This window comes from Acanthopagrus latus, chromosome 11 (genome assembly GCF_904848185.1).
Source record: "Acanthopagrus latus isolate v.2019 chromosome 11, fAcaLat1.1, whole genome shotgun sequence".
In the NCBI taxonomy this organism is placed as follows: Eukaryota; Metazoa; Chordata; class Actinopteri; order Spariformes; family Sparidae; genus Acanthopagrus; species Acanthopagrus latus.
Genome location: NC_051049.1, coordinates 15,080,016 through 15,095,342, shown reverse-complemented (window position 1 = coordinate 15,095,342; position 15,327 = coordinate 15,080,016). Strand labels below are relative to the sequence as shown.

General features: G+C 42.8%; 1 protein-coding gene across 1 annotated transcript in view; it reads right to left on the bottom strand.

Annotated features, from left to right (window-relative positions):
• Positions 1-14,165, bottom strand: part of fbn2b (fibrillin 2b) — a 73,341-nt gene extending 59,176 nt beyond the window's left edge. The window contains exons 1-3 of the mRNA XM_037115686.1: positions 14,038-14,165; positions 9,382-9,478; positions 5,014-5,331 (exon numbers count right to left, since the gene is read on the bottom strand). Coding sequence (XP_036971581.1) covers positions 5,014-5,192 — 179 coding nt within the window. The 5' untranslated portion in view covers positions 5,193-5,331; positions 9,382-9,478; positions 14,038-14,165. The remainder of the gene's footprint in view (positions 1-5,013; positions 5,332-9,381; positions 9,479-14,037) is intronic.
• Positions 14,166-15,327: the final 1,162 nt, after the last annotated feature.

Genomic DNA, 15,327 nt, shown 5'->3' with positions numbered 1-15,327 from the left:
GACTGGTCAATTGATAAACACCATTTTCAACAATTTCGATAATCAATTAATCTTTTTTCTTTTTAAAGCGAAAAATTACAAATGTAGCTGTTTCCAGCTTCTTACTAGCTGCTTTTCTTTGTCATTCATGATGGTAAATGAAGAGTTTGGAGGGTTTGTTGAATAAAAGAGGCAATCTGAAGAAGTCACTTTGGGCTCCGGGGAACTGTGATGAGCATTTTTCAAAATTCCAAAAACGACTTACTTATGTATCGTTACTGAAATAGATGCAGCCTTGTATGATAGTAAACTGAATATCTTTGGGTTTTGGACTGTTGGTGTGAAAAAACATGCAACATGAATATGTGCTCTGACTATATTCTAATAGGCATTTTTCCTTTGACGTGTCATTTAATCGACTAATCATGAAAATAAACATCAGATTATGACATGACAATCGATCATGACAGTAATCGATAGCTGGAGCTCTGATTGACTTTGTTCTGCTTTTTGAGTAGAATAAGACTTTTAGCAGTTTCTTTAGGGTTTTAACAAAAAGTGTTATAAAATTAGAAACTGCAAAATCAACAGGTTATACGGCTGCAGCCTGAGGCTCCTCTTCTCATGCAGGAATCCACGGGGTCAAAGGTTAAAGCAGTTGAGAACAGCCGGCCTCTACTGACCTACAAGGAAGGGCAGCAGTGGACAGGCATGGAGAATGGCTACAGACAGTCTGTTTCCATAAAGACACACACCAGAAGTTCACAGTTGCTGGGGCCCCATGAGGTCAGGTGTCTGTGTCCGTGTATGTGTGTGTGTGTGTCGCTGTACTGGTCATAGGTCAAAGTTCATCTGCCTGGCATCTGACTCCCGTCAGCAGAACTCTTACGTATTGTTGCCTCAAGCAACACCTGGGCCTGTTGCTCCTCCATCAGATCGAAGGGGGATGATAAAGGAATGTATGGAGAACAACCAAACTACAGAAACAGACACCGTTGGGAGCAGAGCTACAGCGATTAGTCGATGAGTTGATCAAGAGAAATTAACTATTTTGATAATTGATTCATTGTCTCAGTTATTTGTGGTTCTTTCTGAGGTTTCTTCCATTTTGTTTTCCCTGCTGCAGGGAGGCTTTGTCTGGGGAGTGTAAGGACAGAGGATGTCTTTCACTGTACAGACTGAGACAATGTGACTGTGATTTTGGGCTATATAAACAAAATGGACTTGACGGGACTTGATTTTTCAACCACAAATGTCAAACATCTGTTGGTTCCAGCTTCGTAGATGTGAGGATTTGCAGCTTTTCTTTCTTATCTATCACAAAGATAAATAACTGGTGGAGGGACAAAAGAAGCAGTTTGAAAACATCACCTTTCCCAATTTTTTGACATTTTACAGACTAAACAATTAATTGATGAATCATGAAAAACATCAGCAGAATGATTGTTATGGAAATAATCATTAGCAGCCCTGAAAGGGAGAGAGTAAAAATGATAACAAACGGGCAAAAACCTACTGTAAATCACTGGATCCTGCGGCGGTGTGGGTTGTGACGAGGAGATAGAGTTGTGTAGCACAATAACACTAAACTGTGGTCTACCACACAAACCCCAGAGGGGATATTTGTTTATTGTTCTGTTGTTCCTACCCCCGATCTGAAATGATTTGTGGCAAAGTTAATATTGTTTCAGATCAGCTGTTATGTCACGGCGTCTTGCAGAAGTAACTGTAAATCAAATGGAGCTCTGCACATAAATACGTTCATGACTTTATGTGAATACAAAATAAGCGCATTTTTCTTTTCTGCGCATACGTCAGTTTTGGGAAGTAAACTGAAGGCTGATTCTTTATATATAGTCTGACGTTTAGTAGAAGCCATTTCATTATTGACCACATGCCAATCAGCTGTCGCGGATAATCCTGTCTTTACAGCTCAGTCTTAGCCTGCGCGTACAGTCAGCATAAAATCTAGACCCATAAAAACCTGAAATGGAACCTAATGCACATAAAACAGAAAGGGAAACTGGCAATTGTTCACTCATCCTGAATATAAATTCTTCTCTCGCTTTGTTCTTTACTCAGTCGTCCAAACACTCGGATGCTGTAGGCTGAGGTTGCCTGGTGACATCCAACTCTTTAATTCTCTCATTCTCCTTCAATTAGGCACATGCCAAAGCAGACAGAGAATACAGAACCCCATCCAGACCATCGGGGTGGTACTGACATTATCCTGGAACGGACCTGAGAGGCTGACGGGCTGACTGTCTGCCAAGTTAGCCAGCGTCCAAGGCGTCCCTCTCCTCAGCAGAGCTGGGTAACGCTAGGGCCAAGCTGGAGTAAGTTAATAAGGTGGGTGGCTGCTAGAAAAAACAATGAACTTGGCAGAGGTCTTCAACTCCAACATACAAAAGATCTTATTAAACTATAAATATCAAATTTTTCAGGGAGTGAAATCAAAAGCAAGACATTGGTCTCACGCTTTTCTTTCGTTCTACCAACCAGACGTTCCATCACCAATCAAGTAAAGCAGACCTGCCAGCCAGCCAGCCAGCCAGCCAGCCAGCCAGCCTAGGGTCTGATCAGATACCGCCCTTGAGTGGACCGATGCCAGGCTGCAGTGGGAGCCAATAAATCAGAGTCATTCAGAATCAGGCCCAGTGCTACCAGAGACAGACCAGGGGATATGGAGCTCCAGCCAGCAAATAAACACTGCACCCCAGCCCAAGGCCGGCATAATGACCATCATTACACTAACCTCCCTCCGTCTCCCACATGGAGAATCCGTGAAACCTGTGAGGAGTTACTGACAGTCTACTGCTGCAGCTCCTTCATGAAAAAAAACATTACAGTTACAGTAAGACACACGCCTGGGTTGCATGTTTTGGGGTGAATGAGTTGTAGTAAATTTCAACAACTCCTGTGTAGGAAACATTTGGCCCTTAGAGGGTTACTCAAAGCCAAAACACTTACTCATCACTAATGTTATTTCCTCACACTACATCTTCCGTCCAGAGTCGGCCAGATGACACACAGAGAGTCATTTCACCCACTCTCCAATTAACTCCGATTGTTTTCAGCCAGCAACACTCAAACAGCAACTGAAAATAAATTCAACACACGAGATATATTTGCTTTGGCCAGCCTGTCGCGGCGCAGGGGAGGCCATTTAATGGGAGTAATTCTCGCGACAGTTACCGGGCAACACCTAGAAATCCAATGCAAATAAATCAAAAAGATGTCAAATGTTTTGTCAAAACTCTGGTTTGAGGTTCTTGTACTGGCTTGAAGCCCAGCGCAGCAAACAGAGCTTGACATACCCACGAGTTTCAAAGACGCTGCTAATGCTAACCTCATTACCTTTTCTTTTTTTTTTTTACTTTGGTACACAAAACTATCACTACGTGGGCTTTTTCATTCCTCACACAGTCGTGTTTCCAGAATTTAACAATGTAATGGAAAAAGTCTGCAGGCTTTCGTTGCATGTTCTCATGAAATCACACACAGGTCGACGGGAATAATAAGCTATTGTGCAAGGCAGCCTGGTTTCTGCACTCACTCCTCTGTCTGTTGGACAAACTGTGATTGTGAGTTATTGCTCCGTCGGATCAGATATTTAATCTGTTGCAGTTCAGTGCCAATCATCTCCACCGTGGCACAATGTGTGTGTCAGACAAAACTGCTCTGTCATGGTGGCTGTGAGCGGCGCGATTGGTCGTTAGAGTCTAAACTCTGGTATAAAATATATTTTTTTTAATATGCCACCATATCAACCAAAATGAGCGACAAGGCAGACAAATTTATTTTCTATTACGCAGCAGGAGCCATCGGTGAACATGTTTATAGAGAAAACACCAGTTCTGTGATGCTATGTGAGCTTTAACCTGCACTATATTAATAAGCCGCAACAGAATTCAGTTCGCTGACTTCAGTTACTTCTCTGTATCTCTCTCCCCACAGCTCCCAATTTCCTCTTCATCTAATCTCTGACTTCCTCGTGTGCTCTCTTTTCTTTCATACTTTTCCTGCCCCCGTTATTCCTTCTGCTGCTTTGTCACCTACAGCACTGAAACAAATGCCCCTTTTCATACCCCCCTCGGGTGATACGAATACCTCATTTCCTGTGGCTTGGCACTGGGGGAGCCGTAAGCTGCGACAGATGGGAGTCTGATTGGAATAACTGATGCAGACAGTGAAAACGGGGGCCCAACAAAACATACTTTGTTTTTTTCGAGAAGTGGCGAAACACACGGTGAAAACTCGCTGCCGCACCGACATACATCCAGCGCCCAGATTCATGGTGTTTAGGCCACAAACTGAAAGAGATGGACTGCAGGAGAGAGAAGGCAGGGAGGGGGGTTTGCAGCTGGTGAGAGGTGATGTGATCCCTGTAGTTCATTAGACTGGATACTCCCCGCGTGCAGACATTCAAATGAGCAACACCTTCAAACACACACACACACACACATATGCATACATGTATGTTCCAACACACCGTTTCTCCTCCCGGCTGCCTCAACTTAAAACACCGGGGCCAGGAATCTCCCCACAGCAGTCCTGAACTACTTTATCCAGCTTAACTAATACACTCTGGGGAATTTGGGTCATGTTTTTCACTCATCAGAGACGTATAGAAAGCTGCTTTTTTTTTTCCCCCTCCTTCCTTTCCCATGAAAATGTCAATTTGCTGTAAGCACACAGGGGAGATTTCAGTGTGGCAAGAAGCCTGTAAGGTCGAACATGTGCTGTTTTTGAGAAAACAATGTGGTAGTATTCAGCAGCATAATTTGGTATAAGGCGAAGCTTGGCCTTGGCCCAGAAAGCACAGCAGTTGAAAGAGAGCTGCCAGGAACGCGGAGAGGGGAACATTTATATCTTAAATCTTCTCCAGATACTGCAAATGTTACAAGGTGTGTATGCAAATCAAATGTGATGTACTTTATTTCAGCACTCTTCTACATTAACAAAAAAGGTATATCAAACTTTTTGGGGGATTTCAAGACAGTGGCACACACAGATATAGATTTTCATCCCTACCCTCTCAGTGTCTCCTGGCCACGACGTCGAACCCGCTGAGCCTCTCTCTGGTCCACAGTGCCGGTAAATCTGCTAGCTTGGTACGGTCCATCCCCGGTTTGAGCGCCAGCCACATGGACCGCCGAAAGACACACTGCTGCCCATCCCAGCAACACCTGAGCCAGCTTCCCTGATCCCATTGGTCAGTCTGGCTATCCCTCCAACCGTAGCACTTGTGTTTTCAACACTCACAGGCTCTCTGTTCCACTTATGGGCCCAGGCTGAGTAAAGGAATCCAGACCAGGATCCAAACCAAGTCCTGGCACTCCAGAGAAGGGGCTGGACAGAGGAAGAAAGCAAATATCAGCTTAGAATCTCTTGAAACACAGAAAGACTTATCAAACGTACCTGAATATAATCTATATACTCACTTATCGAAAGAGGATCAGCTCATTTCACAAAGGGTTGCTAACCTTTATTGTCTGACATAGTTCATATCCCTCTTTATCAGCAACACTATTCATGGTTCAGATTTGTTCAGGTTAGGTTGATTTGGTCAACTTTGCAGTTTACTAAGGGGTACTTACCATGTATGCTTAATACCTTAGCCTACTGCAGAAGCCTTCAAATATGGCGTGTTTCTCTGTCTTACCTTTCCAGTGTCTCTTTACCATCACTAAAAAAACTACTCAAATAGAGCAGCAACATTTTTTTTTTTTTAATTTTTACTGACATTGCTGTGTGTCAGAGGTTGGACAGTTTGACCATTTATCCATTAGCTAACACTAGTTAAATATTCAAACTATTTATCCATTAATTTTAGCCCACACCAGAAAACTATTCAGATTAGTTATCCGTTACTTTTAGCTAACACTAGCTAACTGTTAAGACTATGTATCCATTACTTTTAGCTAACACTAGTTAACTGTTAAGACTATGTAACTATGACTTTTAGCTAACACTAGCTAACTATTCGGACTATTTAGCCATTACTTTTAGCTAAAACCAGCTAATTTTTTTTTTTTAACCAATATTTTAGCTAGTGCTAGCTAACTGATTATTCATTAGGCCTATATTCAGCAACATATCAAATGTCAACATTTTTATTACATTTAGTAAGTATTAGCGAACATATTATGCAAACTTTTTCAGTATTGTTTCTTTTAGCCATCAGCTGTATATCCATTTATTCTAGCTAGCTGTTTCAACAGAGATAGCATCACTACAACACTGTGATCTAGCTATGCAAGACTTTTTATTACTTCAAGCAACACTTTTCAACAGTTTTTCATTAGGGTTAGGGTTAGGGTTATTTTGAGCTAGTTATTTCAACTGTTTATCAATTAGCAGCCTCATTATTTTTACCAAGCTTAATTAGGCTTTAGTAGGCTTTAATTACTGTCTAGTGTACTCAATGACTAGTTTTCATGCTGTTAATTTGCACACATGATTAATGCATTACCACACACTCAGATGGGCAGTCTACTAGTTACTGTGACTTAACTAGGTAATTAACCAACATGAGCTTTCCACATACCCCTTGAAAATCCCAGAAGTAGCCAAACCCCTGAGGTACATGAAGCCCTGGTGGTTAATGATTGATCAAACCAGAAACAAACCAAAGAATTTCATCCTTAAATCATTCCCATGCATTTTCCAACCTTAAAAAACGTTGCGAACAGGCCACCGAACAATTCTCCAGTAAAATGCTTTGCAATGGAGATATCCACTGATTTGATTTCTTTGTTTGTGGCATGCTTGGTGGTTGTATTGAGAAAAGAGAAAACACATGAGTTGTGGGGTGAATAAAGGAGAAAATGCAAGGAAATGGAAGAGACACTTAAACCCTGACTTCCAGCAATCTGTTTTCACTATACTGTGCTTCAAAGCAGTCTCATAAGTGGTTTATCACTCCACAGACACCAGAAACTGTATGTAGAACTAACTGCAGACTACAGACAGAAATTGATCAGAGAGACACGCTCAGTGTCAAAGATCCAGTCAGAGTATTTAATATTTATGGTCATTAAATGGGATGTTAATAAGGATATAACATCATAGAAACAAGTTTAAATGGTGACATTCGGTGTACCCTGTGAACCACTGTACAACAAAGAAGCCTCTGCATTTCTAAACCTCAAAGTTTTAGGCATAATGGCTTCTTACTTTCAAGCTTCCATCTATAAGTTATCAGTGTCTGTTATAACTACCATTTTCAGTATTGGTGTACTGCTGTTCTGTGTGTGGTTTGTCCAAATGGTGTAGCCATACCCAATAATAAGCCATTGCTTGACTGGATGAGTGGGTACAATCGCTGTCAAACACTGCATGTCTGTTTAATTACTTTAAAATGTATCAAACAGTGGAAAACGTTTTTAAAAAGGTGAGTGTTATCCAGGCTGTATGTCGATCATGAACTCTTTTGTATATGTCAATGGTGACTCCATGGCTACAGCCTCAGCCCTAAGGTTACAAGATAGACCTGAGCGGTTTTTGGATGATGGCAAATGCTCTGTTTTTCGGACTTTTCAACTAACTTTATATGTAAAAAGTACTTACATTTAAAACGAAGAACTAGCCTGTAAGTGCATAATCACTCCAGTGTCATAGATGCAAAGTGTGGGGTAATAAGCAGAAATTGCTGCGATTGATAGGGTCAGAAGATTAGAAAACACCGCCCTTGATCATAGCCCTTTGCCTAGGGGGCGCCAGAGAGGCAGGTCAGAGGGATGGGGCATGAGTTGAATGATCAGTTCTCTCTCCATTGCACACAACACAATCTAAGCAAAACAAATATATTGAGTCTTCTTAAATGAATTATTTTTGGGATTTCCTAACCCCCATACATAGCCTATAGTCTAACAAGCCTGTCCTGACTGCGTTAGGGTATATTAAACTGAAAAAAACATCTAGAGTCCAACCGAACTGGACAGCCGTGGGGTTTATTTTCTCTTCTCCACCTCATTATAGACCACAGGTTTGAGAGTGAACTGTGGGCCCCTGGTGATATATAACCTCAACAGACGCAGCCTCCAGCCCTCCAAGCCAAGGGGTCCCACCACAATATAGATCTGGCCTGGACAAGGACAGGAAAATAAATATGGCCCCACATCCCACTGATTAATTTTAATGGAAGATGAGAGATGGATGAGCTGGAGGCTCACTCAAGCGTGTGGAGAGAAAAAGTGGTTGGCAAGACAGGGACTAGACAGGAAGAAATGGAAATTAAGAGCTGCTAATATCAACTTAATTGCCTGTAATTATTCCACACTTCACTTTTTCTTTTCTTTTCTTTTCTTCTTTATGGCAAAGACACATAAACAATTATACAGATGTGCAAATCAATAGCATGTAGTTTTTTAAATGAATTTTGTTTTAAAAACCAGAAGATGTTTCCACTTAAACACTCCAAAAAAAAAAAAAAAAAAGTTGGCTTCAGCTGCTCGCCATGAGAGAAGTGAATGGAGGCGGGTTCAACGCCGAACAAAAGAAATGCATTGAGCAGTGACCGAGTGGAGGCAGCGCTGTCAAAAGACCGCAGGTAACGCATCCATCCCGCATTATCAGTTCATCATCTCATCACCACGTCCTTCAAAAGTCTAAACGCTAAACGACAACACATTTAATGTAATCGAAAACATCCCCCGCATTATAGTTTAGAGCCCGTTCCCAGAGGAATAAGACACGCAAAAAAAAAAAAAAACCCGCACAGTTGTATGAGTTTACTGGGGGAAAATAGCACATCTGAGACCCGCAGGCACACTTTCATATGCGTGAATGATGAACGCAAAGATCCATCTGTAACGCCGGAACAGCATAAAAACAGCCACTGGATTCGTTTATTGCAAGTTGACAATAAGACAAAAGTTTTTCTCTTTTTTTTTTTGCAACAGTGAGACGAGCTCTGCATATCACCGCAACTTTATGAATGGAGCAAAGAAAAAAAAAACAAAAAAAAACGAAACATCAGCTCCTCTTAATCCCAAATGGGGAAATAACTGTTTTGGATTTTCTTTTTCTTTTTCTTTTTTTTTTTTATTCCGCTTAACTTGCCAGGAAATCGTATCCCGAAGTAATGAAACAACTCAGATAAGAGGGAGCAATCAAACTGTAAAACGTGACCAGCGTCTGCTTTTTCGTGCTCTCTCTCTCTCTCTCTCTCTCTCTCTCTCTCTCTAAAAAAAAAAAAAAAAAAAAAAAAAGCCGGTAAAAATAAAAGTACAGCATCTGACTTTCACCGAAACAGCTGATTGCTTCTAGAAAATCCAACTTCTTGCAGCTTAATCTGTATCTATCTGTCTAACAGACGTGCACATAGAGACACAATCCCAAACAATAGTCACAATCAAAGCCATTGATAACTTTGCAGTCAGCTAATGCGCACAGTACCTTGCAACAATCGGAGTGCCTTGGCGTCGAAGGGAGCCCAGAGCCTCTTGAATTTGAGACAGGATATGTGCCCCAGAATGGAATATTGAACTATAGCCTTGTGAGAAAAAGTAGAAAAAAGTTAGGGAAATGCCCTGTTTGGGAGAGGGGAGGGGACACAGAGTGAGGCAGAGACAGAAGGAGAGAGGGGGTAGGAACGGACTGCAGGACAAACCCACATTCCTCAAGACTCCTAGAGTTGTTATAACAGGGTCCAAGCAGCTAAAACCTCCACACTGAGGCTGACATGGATTCACTATCATCACTCTACAGGAAAAAAAAAAAAAAAAAAAGACACTCCTTGAGGCTACCTCAGTGATGAGATAAGAGCGTGTGATGCCAACAATGGCAGAACAATGGGATGAGTGAAGAGGCCGTGGAGCCTCAGAATTACGGAGAGAGCCGCAAGTATTAATTGGATCGCGTTCATGCTTTGAGGTTATTTGTCAGGAATTGAAAAGTCGACACACTTCGAGACCAGACGGCAATTTGCGAGTGAAGTCGACACCAAAAGCACAAAGAGCGCGTTGTCTGTCACAGTGTGTCACATTTACGCCTGCTACTCAAATAGTCCTGCTATTTACTGCCTGGGCCCCGGCCGGTGCTTGTGATTGACACATCCTTGTGCTTTGTTGCCACAAGTGCTGATAGGAAGTTAACACTGAGAGAGGGGCCATCTGGGTGGTATATTGGTGAGGACAGCTGAGCACATCTCAGACACCTCTTCCACCTAACCGCGCTGATCCCACAGCTCTCAACAAACACGGTTCAGCGTGGCAACAGAGAGGAGTACGCTTTAGGCCGGGCTGTACTCAGAAGACACTGGAAAGGTGGCCTGCTGTTGGTGTGAAGTCATTGTTTCAGTGAAAGCATTATGTGCTCAAGTGGACTTAAAAGGATAACCCCACCCAAAAAGTCAGTCAGTCAATTTTTTCTGGAGCTTCGCAGCAAACTAGTGCTGCAGCATTAAGCAAATTAAGAAGATGGGAACAGTAGAGTTAAAAAAAAAAAAAAAAAAAAAAAAAAGATAGAATGGCTCCAGACAGCACATCTGGCGTAATCCAAGTCTCTCAGGAAACCCCTGAGAGCCCAGATTGATTTGAGAAGATATTATTTACTCCGTCAACACGCAGTCGAGCTCATGCACGCACTTCAGACAGGGTGCCCACCAACGCTTCTCGCTTAGCGGCTACAATTAAGATTTTGGTTTAAGAAAGGGTGTAAACAACATCTTTTCCAAATCAATAAGGGATCTTGGGGATTTCGTTGACTTTGGGTTACACCAAACTCGCTGAATGGAGACATTTGATATTTTTAAAAAATCTTTTGCTGTTTTTGATGGGAAGCTCCAGTCCTTTAATTTTATACGACAATAGTCTTAATTTAAGCATCAATAGACTTGTGTTACTTTTCTCAAAGAGCTTACATTACTTCTAATGGGACATGAACATTTGAGCAGCATGTGTCCATTTGTAACTGCAAATGTGCAAAATCTGATATAGACATCGACACCAAATCACCAAAGCTTTTCATCATTTGAATGCACAAATCTTTCTTCTATCAACATTATAAGCTTCTCTCGTTGTCAGGTAGGACTGATATGAAAAACCTGGATAACATCATTGGCAGAACGTAGTTTGAGGCTGTATTTAGCGCGGGGTTATAAGGCAGCATGGCAGTAATGACTGTTTCATTGTGAACCTTTAATCCCCGAGGGTGGTGGTAATGCACCTAAAAGCAGTTTGCCAGCCATCATTAAACAACAAAAGAGTAGGAGAAGAAGAAGGTAAACCCTTGTCGTTGACTTTCCCCTGACTTTCCTCCATTACCTCTTAGTGATGATAAACACATGCACACAAACCAAAAGGAGCATCTTGGTATTTCTGTTTTGCAGCAAAGACTGTACGTCAGAATGAGACGTCAAAGCTGTGAATCCAAAATAAACCAAGAGCGAGGAAACGTCGGGGTGAATATCATTGTTCGGTCCTCCCGTGGGTATCTTCCAGTGTGATTGCAGGCGGGCCACCACAACATGACATCACGTTGTGTTTCTCCAAAACAGCTTTTCGCTGTGCTGCTGCTGCTGCTGCTGCTGCAGTTCTTTGGGCATCCCCTGCTGACTGCACCGCCGCAGCCACACAACACACAATATTCACATTCAGTTGAATGGGAGGACGGCCTTTTTTTCGTCCCAACGCCCGGTTCGGTGTGAACAAAGCCTGAGGCATTTTACCATGCACATGTCACAGTTCACTGTGGTCAGCTGGTTTTGGAACCATGAACCTAACCCATCTGAAAATGTGATAGCCAAAGGAACAACCAATGAAGAAGAAGCAAAGAAGCCAGCAGGACCTAGAAGAACCTGAAAAGAACCACTGGTTATCATTGTGGGGAGACCTTGTTGGGCACTTGGAGCCACTGTGGAGGGCAACGACTGGGGACACACACACACACACACACACAGAAAGAGAGAGAGAGAGAGAGAGAGAGAGAGAGAGACGTTTCGTAAGGGTCATAAATAGTTTTTTGCACAATGGGGTATTATGTAGACCTGAAGGCTACCTGGCAATGCTCTTATTTATTTTCTCCGACATCCTCTATCGAGCCTGAAAGGGCTTAGATGTTTTGTCGTAATGTCTTCGGCCACTTTTTCAAAGATTAACAAAGTTTGGTAATTACAAACATGTGAATATGTTTTATATCTCTGTAGGACTTGGCAGACTGAATGTGGGGGGTGGGGGTGGGGGGTTAGGCACTATGATGTCTGGGGAACAGATAAAACCCCTTTTAATTACCAGGGGATGTCTTTAAATTTTACTTGAAAACATGAACATTTCCACTTTGAGTCCACTGATAAACGAGCGTTCTGCTTTGTTGACATCGCGTGATTTGAGAACAGTGAAAAATAAACCAGGGGGAACTCCCCCGTGAATCAGATCTCAGCATCACTATATTCACGCTCTCCTGAGCACAAAACACAACTGCATGTTCGCAGCCCCTCACACTGGGCCATTCATTCTAATGGGGAACATGCAGGCTGCTGTAAGACCAGCCTTCAGCATGCAGCGGAGTCATGCAGGATGATTTGTAGTGTGCTGCAGAAGCTCTTAGGGAGTCTCACAGTCTCACACTGACACCACGAAAAAAGACTGGGATGGATGGGAACACAGAATTGGACCAGTTCAGCTCATTTATGTGTATGTGCGTATCTGTGTCCCCCCCCCCCACTACTCCCTCCCTCCCCCCTGCTATCCTAGCAGTCCCTCCCTCTCTCTTCTAAATAGAACCACATTTCGCCAAGCAGCAATCTGGCTACAGTGAAAACACACCACTGTCTGTGTGTATTGTACTTTCAGAGCCCGGGGAAATACTTTTACTGGCCCTCCCTTCCCCTCTTTCTCCTCCGTTCACTTGTCTCCCGTCTCTTTCTTTTTTCCAGCGCTCACATTTGTATACACGCATGTAAACTTTCACACACGCAGACACACCATACGTCGACCCTAAGGTAAATACACATGGCTTTAGCAGAAGAGGCCTCGCGATGTCACCATTTTTTTTTTTTTTTTTTTTTTCCAATCGTGGTGATCAAAGCAGGGGAGATGTGTTTTTTTTGGTTTGTGTGCCAGATTCATGTTTGGAGGTTTGGTTTCGGATGCAGTCAGCAGTGCAAGCACGCAACTAGGGGCATGTGTGCTCAGGAGAAGAGGATGAAGATTTAATGTTTGAAAGACAAATGGTCCAAGTGAGACTTGTGGTGAGCGCTGTGGTGACTACATGTGCTCACGCTGATGAAAAAGCAAGTACTTTGTTCCACATGGACCAGTCCGGGTTATTATTACATGTGACCGGCCCAGTAAGAGCAAAAATGCAGGGGGGGGGGGGGGGGGGGGGGGTCCGGTGGTAAGGTTTGCCTTGTCCTTACACAAACATATAGATACACACTTGACATGCACCCCTCACTCAGATTCCATGATTGTCGGCTTTGATTATCAGTATCTGATAGGAGGATGCCTTATGATGCAACTGTGACTTTTGTCTACACTTTTTCAAATTCTTGAAGCAATGCCTGAACTCTCCCAGCGCTAAAAGACAGAACCATGAGAGACCACCAGAGCCTGATGGGGGCTTTTTCAGATTGTCTTTAGCTCAGCCAGGAGAGCCATCGCCGAGCCAAATCACTTCCATGACAGCCTCTCTGCAGGGAGAGATTCGTGGCCAGAATTAGTCATACCACGCTGCCGTCCGCAGGGGTGAACCGGTGCGTTTGTGGGTCATCACAGGCAGGACTGTGCCGGAGGAGATCATTTTAAAGGATTTGAACTTTTGTTTCCATAAGTAGTTTTTTTTTTTTATATATATAGCTATGTATTATAGCACCAGTTGGTCCCTGAGGGGGCTACAAATGTGAATTACATGCACAATGATATAGTCTCCTATATGACGTAAAATATAATACACTAAAACTCATTATTCATTCTTTATGGAGGTTCCCGCAGGCATACATACACAAAAAAAAGCCTGTCTTGAGAAAGGGTTATGACATAAAAAGATGTTTTGACGACAAGGCTGACAACTCTGAAATAAGAAGATGTAAAGTGATATGAATGTGCTGAATACCTGTGCTTTTATGAGGCGTTCAGATGTGCAGTTGCTCTAAAATGTCTTGCCTCAGGTCTGACGCAAAAATGTTCCACATCGACCTTTTAGAAAAATCACACATCCATGCTCAGGTGGGGAGGTTGGACACACACCAAGGAAATTATGTTCCAGCTAGGCTAATGTTAGCTCCGTAGACTGCACAACATGTGGACGTAGTCTCCGTGACGTCATCCATAGGTTTCTGAGGTTTCATAGTCAGGCCTTCGCAGTTAAAGGGATATTCCAGTGTAAGTTTAATCCATGTTCTAACACACCTTGACACCGAGTACGACGCCCCTCGAGAGATAAAGTCTGCGGGCCGCTAGCTTACGTAGTTTTAGCATCCTCAGAACAACCGCACAACAACAATACACTGCAGTAAATGCGTCCAAGTATAAATCGCCATCAAAAAGCCACAAATAATGCTCAGAACAGCACCAAACTTCAGCAACATTAGAAACAGGGTCAAGGCATCAAACATTGATAAACACAAAAGCTTGTATGATAATATGCTGCTATGTTCAAAGTCACATGGTTGAAGGAAATCTAAACATATGTTATCATTTCATCACATCTGGATGTGTAAAGCAACATATTTGATGACTGATGAGCTTCAACCAAAACTGTTTTTTAAAATACTAAGCTATTTATCAAAGAGTTTGTTTCTGCTTTAAAGCTGGACATTTGAAAATGCAGGGATATGGAGATTGACTCACTTTTGGCACTTCCACGATGGCTGCATTTCTCTGGCCCAGAGGGTAATGTGTGGTTAGCTCGTAGTTGCACAAAATCAGCTGTCAAGAGACTTTATGCACCTTTGTATTTACACTGAGAGGAGAGATGATAATGTCTAAAAGAACTTTAGGGGCGTTTGAATCTGTGCTGTGAAAGAAACAGGCACTGAGGGAGAAAATGGGATTGTTTTGATGATTTCTTTTCACTCTGTTTGCTATAAGAAAGTCAAATGAGGCAATGACAAGGCTCAATGGAGCTTCAAATCCCTCAAATGTGCATCACTGACTGTCACAGTTCCCATTTTCCATACCGACTGTTCACTCTCGGTCTCTCTAGCTCGTAGCATGATTTGGCAGAGGGTAACCTTGAGGTCATGGGAGCGTGGAGGTGTGTGTGTGTGCATGCAAAGTGTGTGTGTGTGTGTGTGTGTGTGTGTGTGTGGTAAGGTGGGGTTGAGGGATTAGAGGTTGTTTTCGTAGTGTCATCATGGTCTTGGGGTTTGTGGTCGGAGCCTGTGGGGTCAGGGTGGAGTGT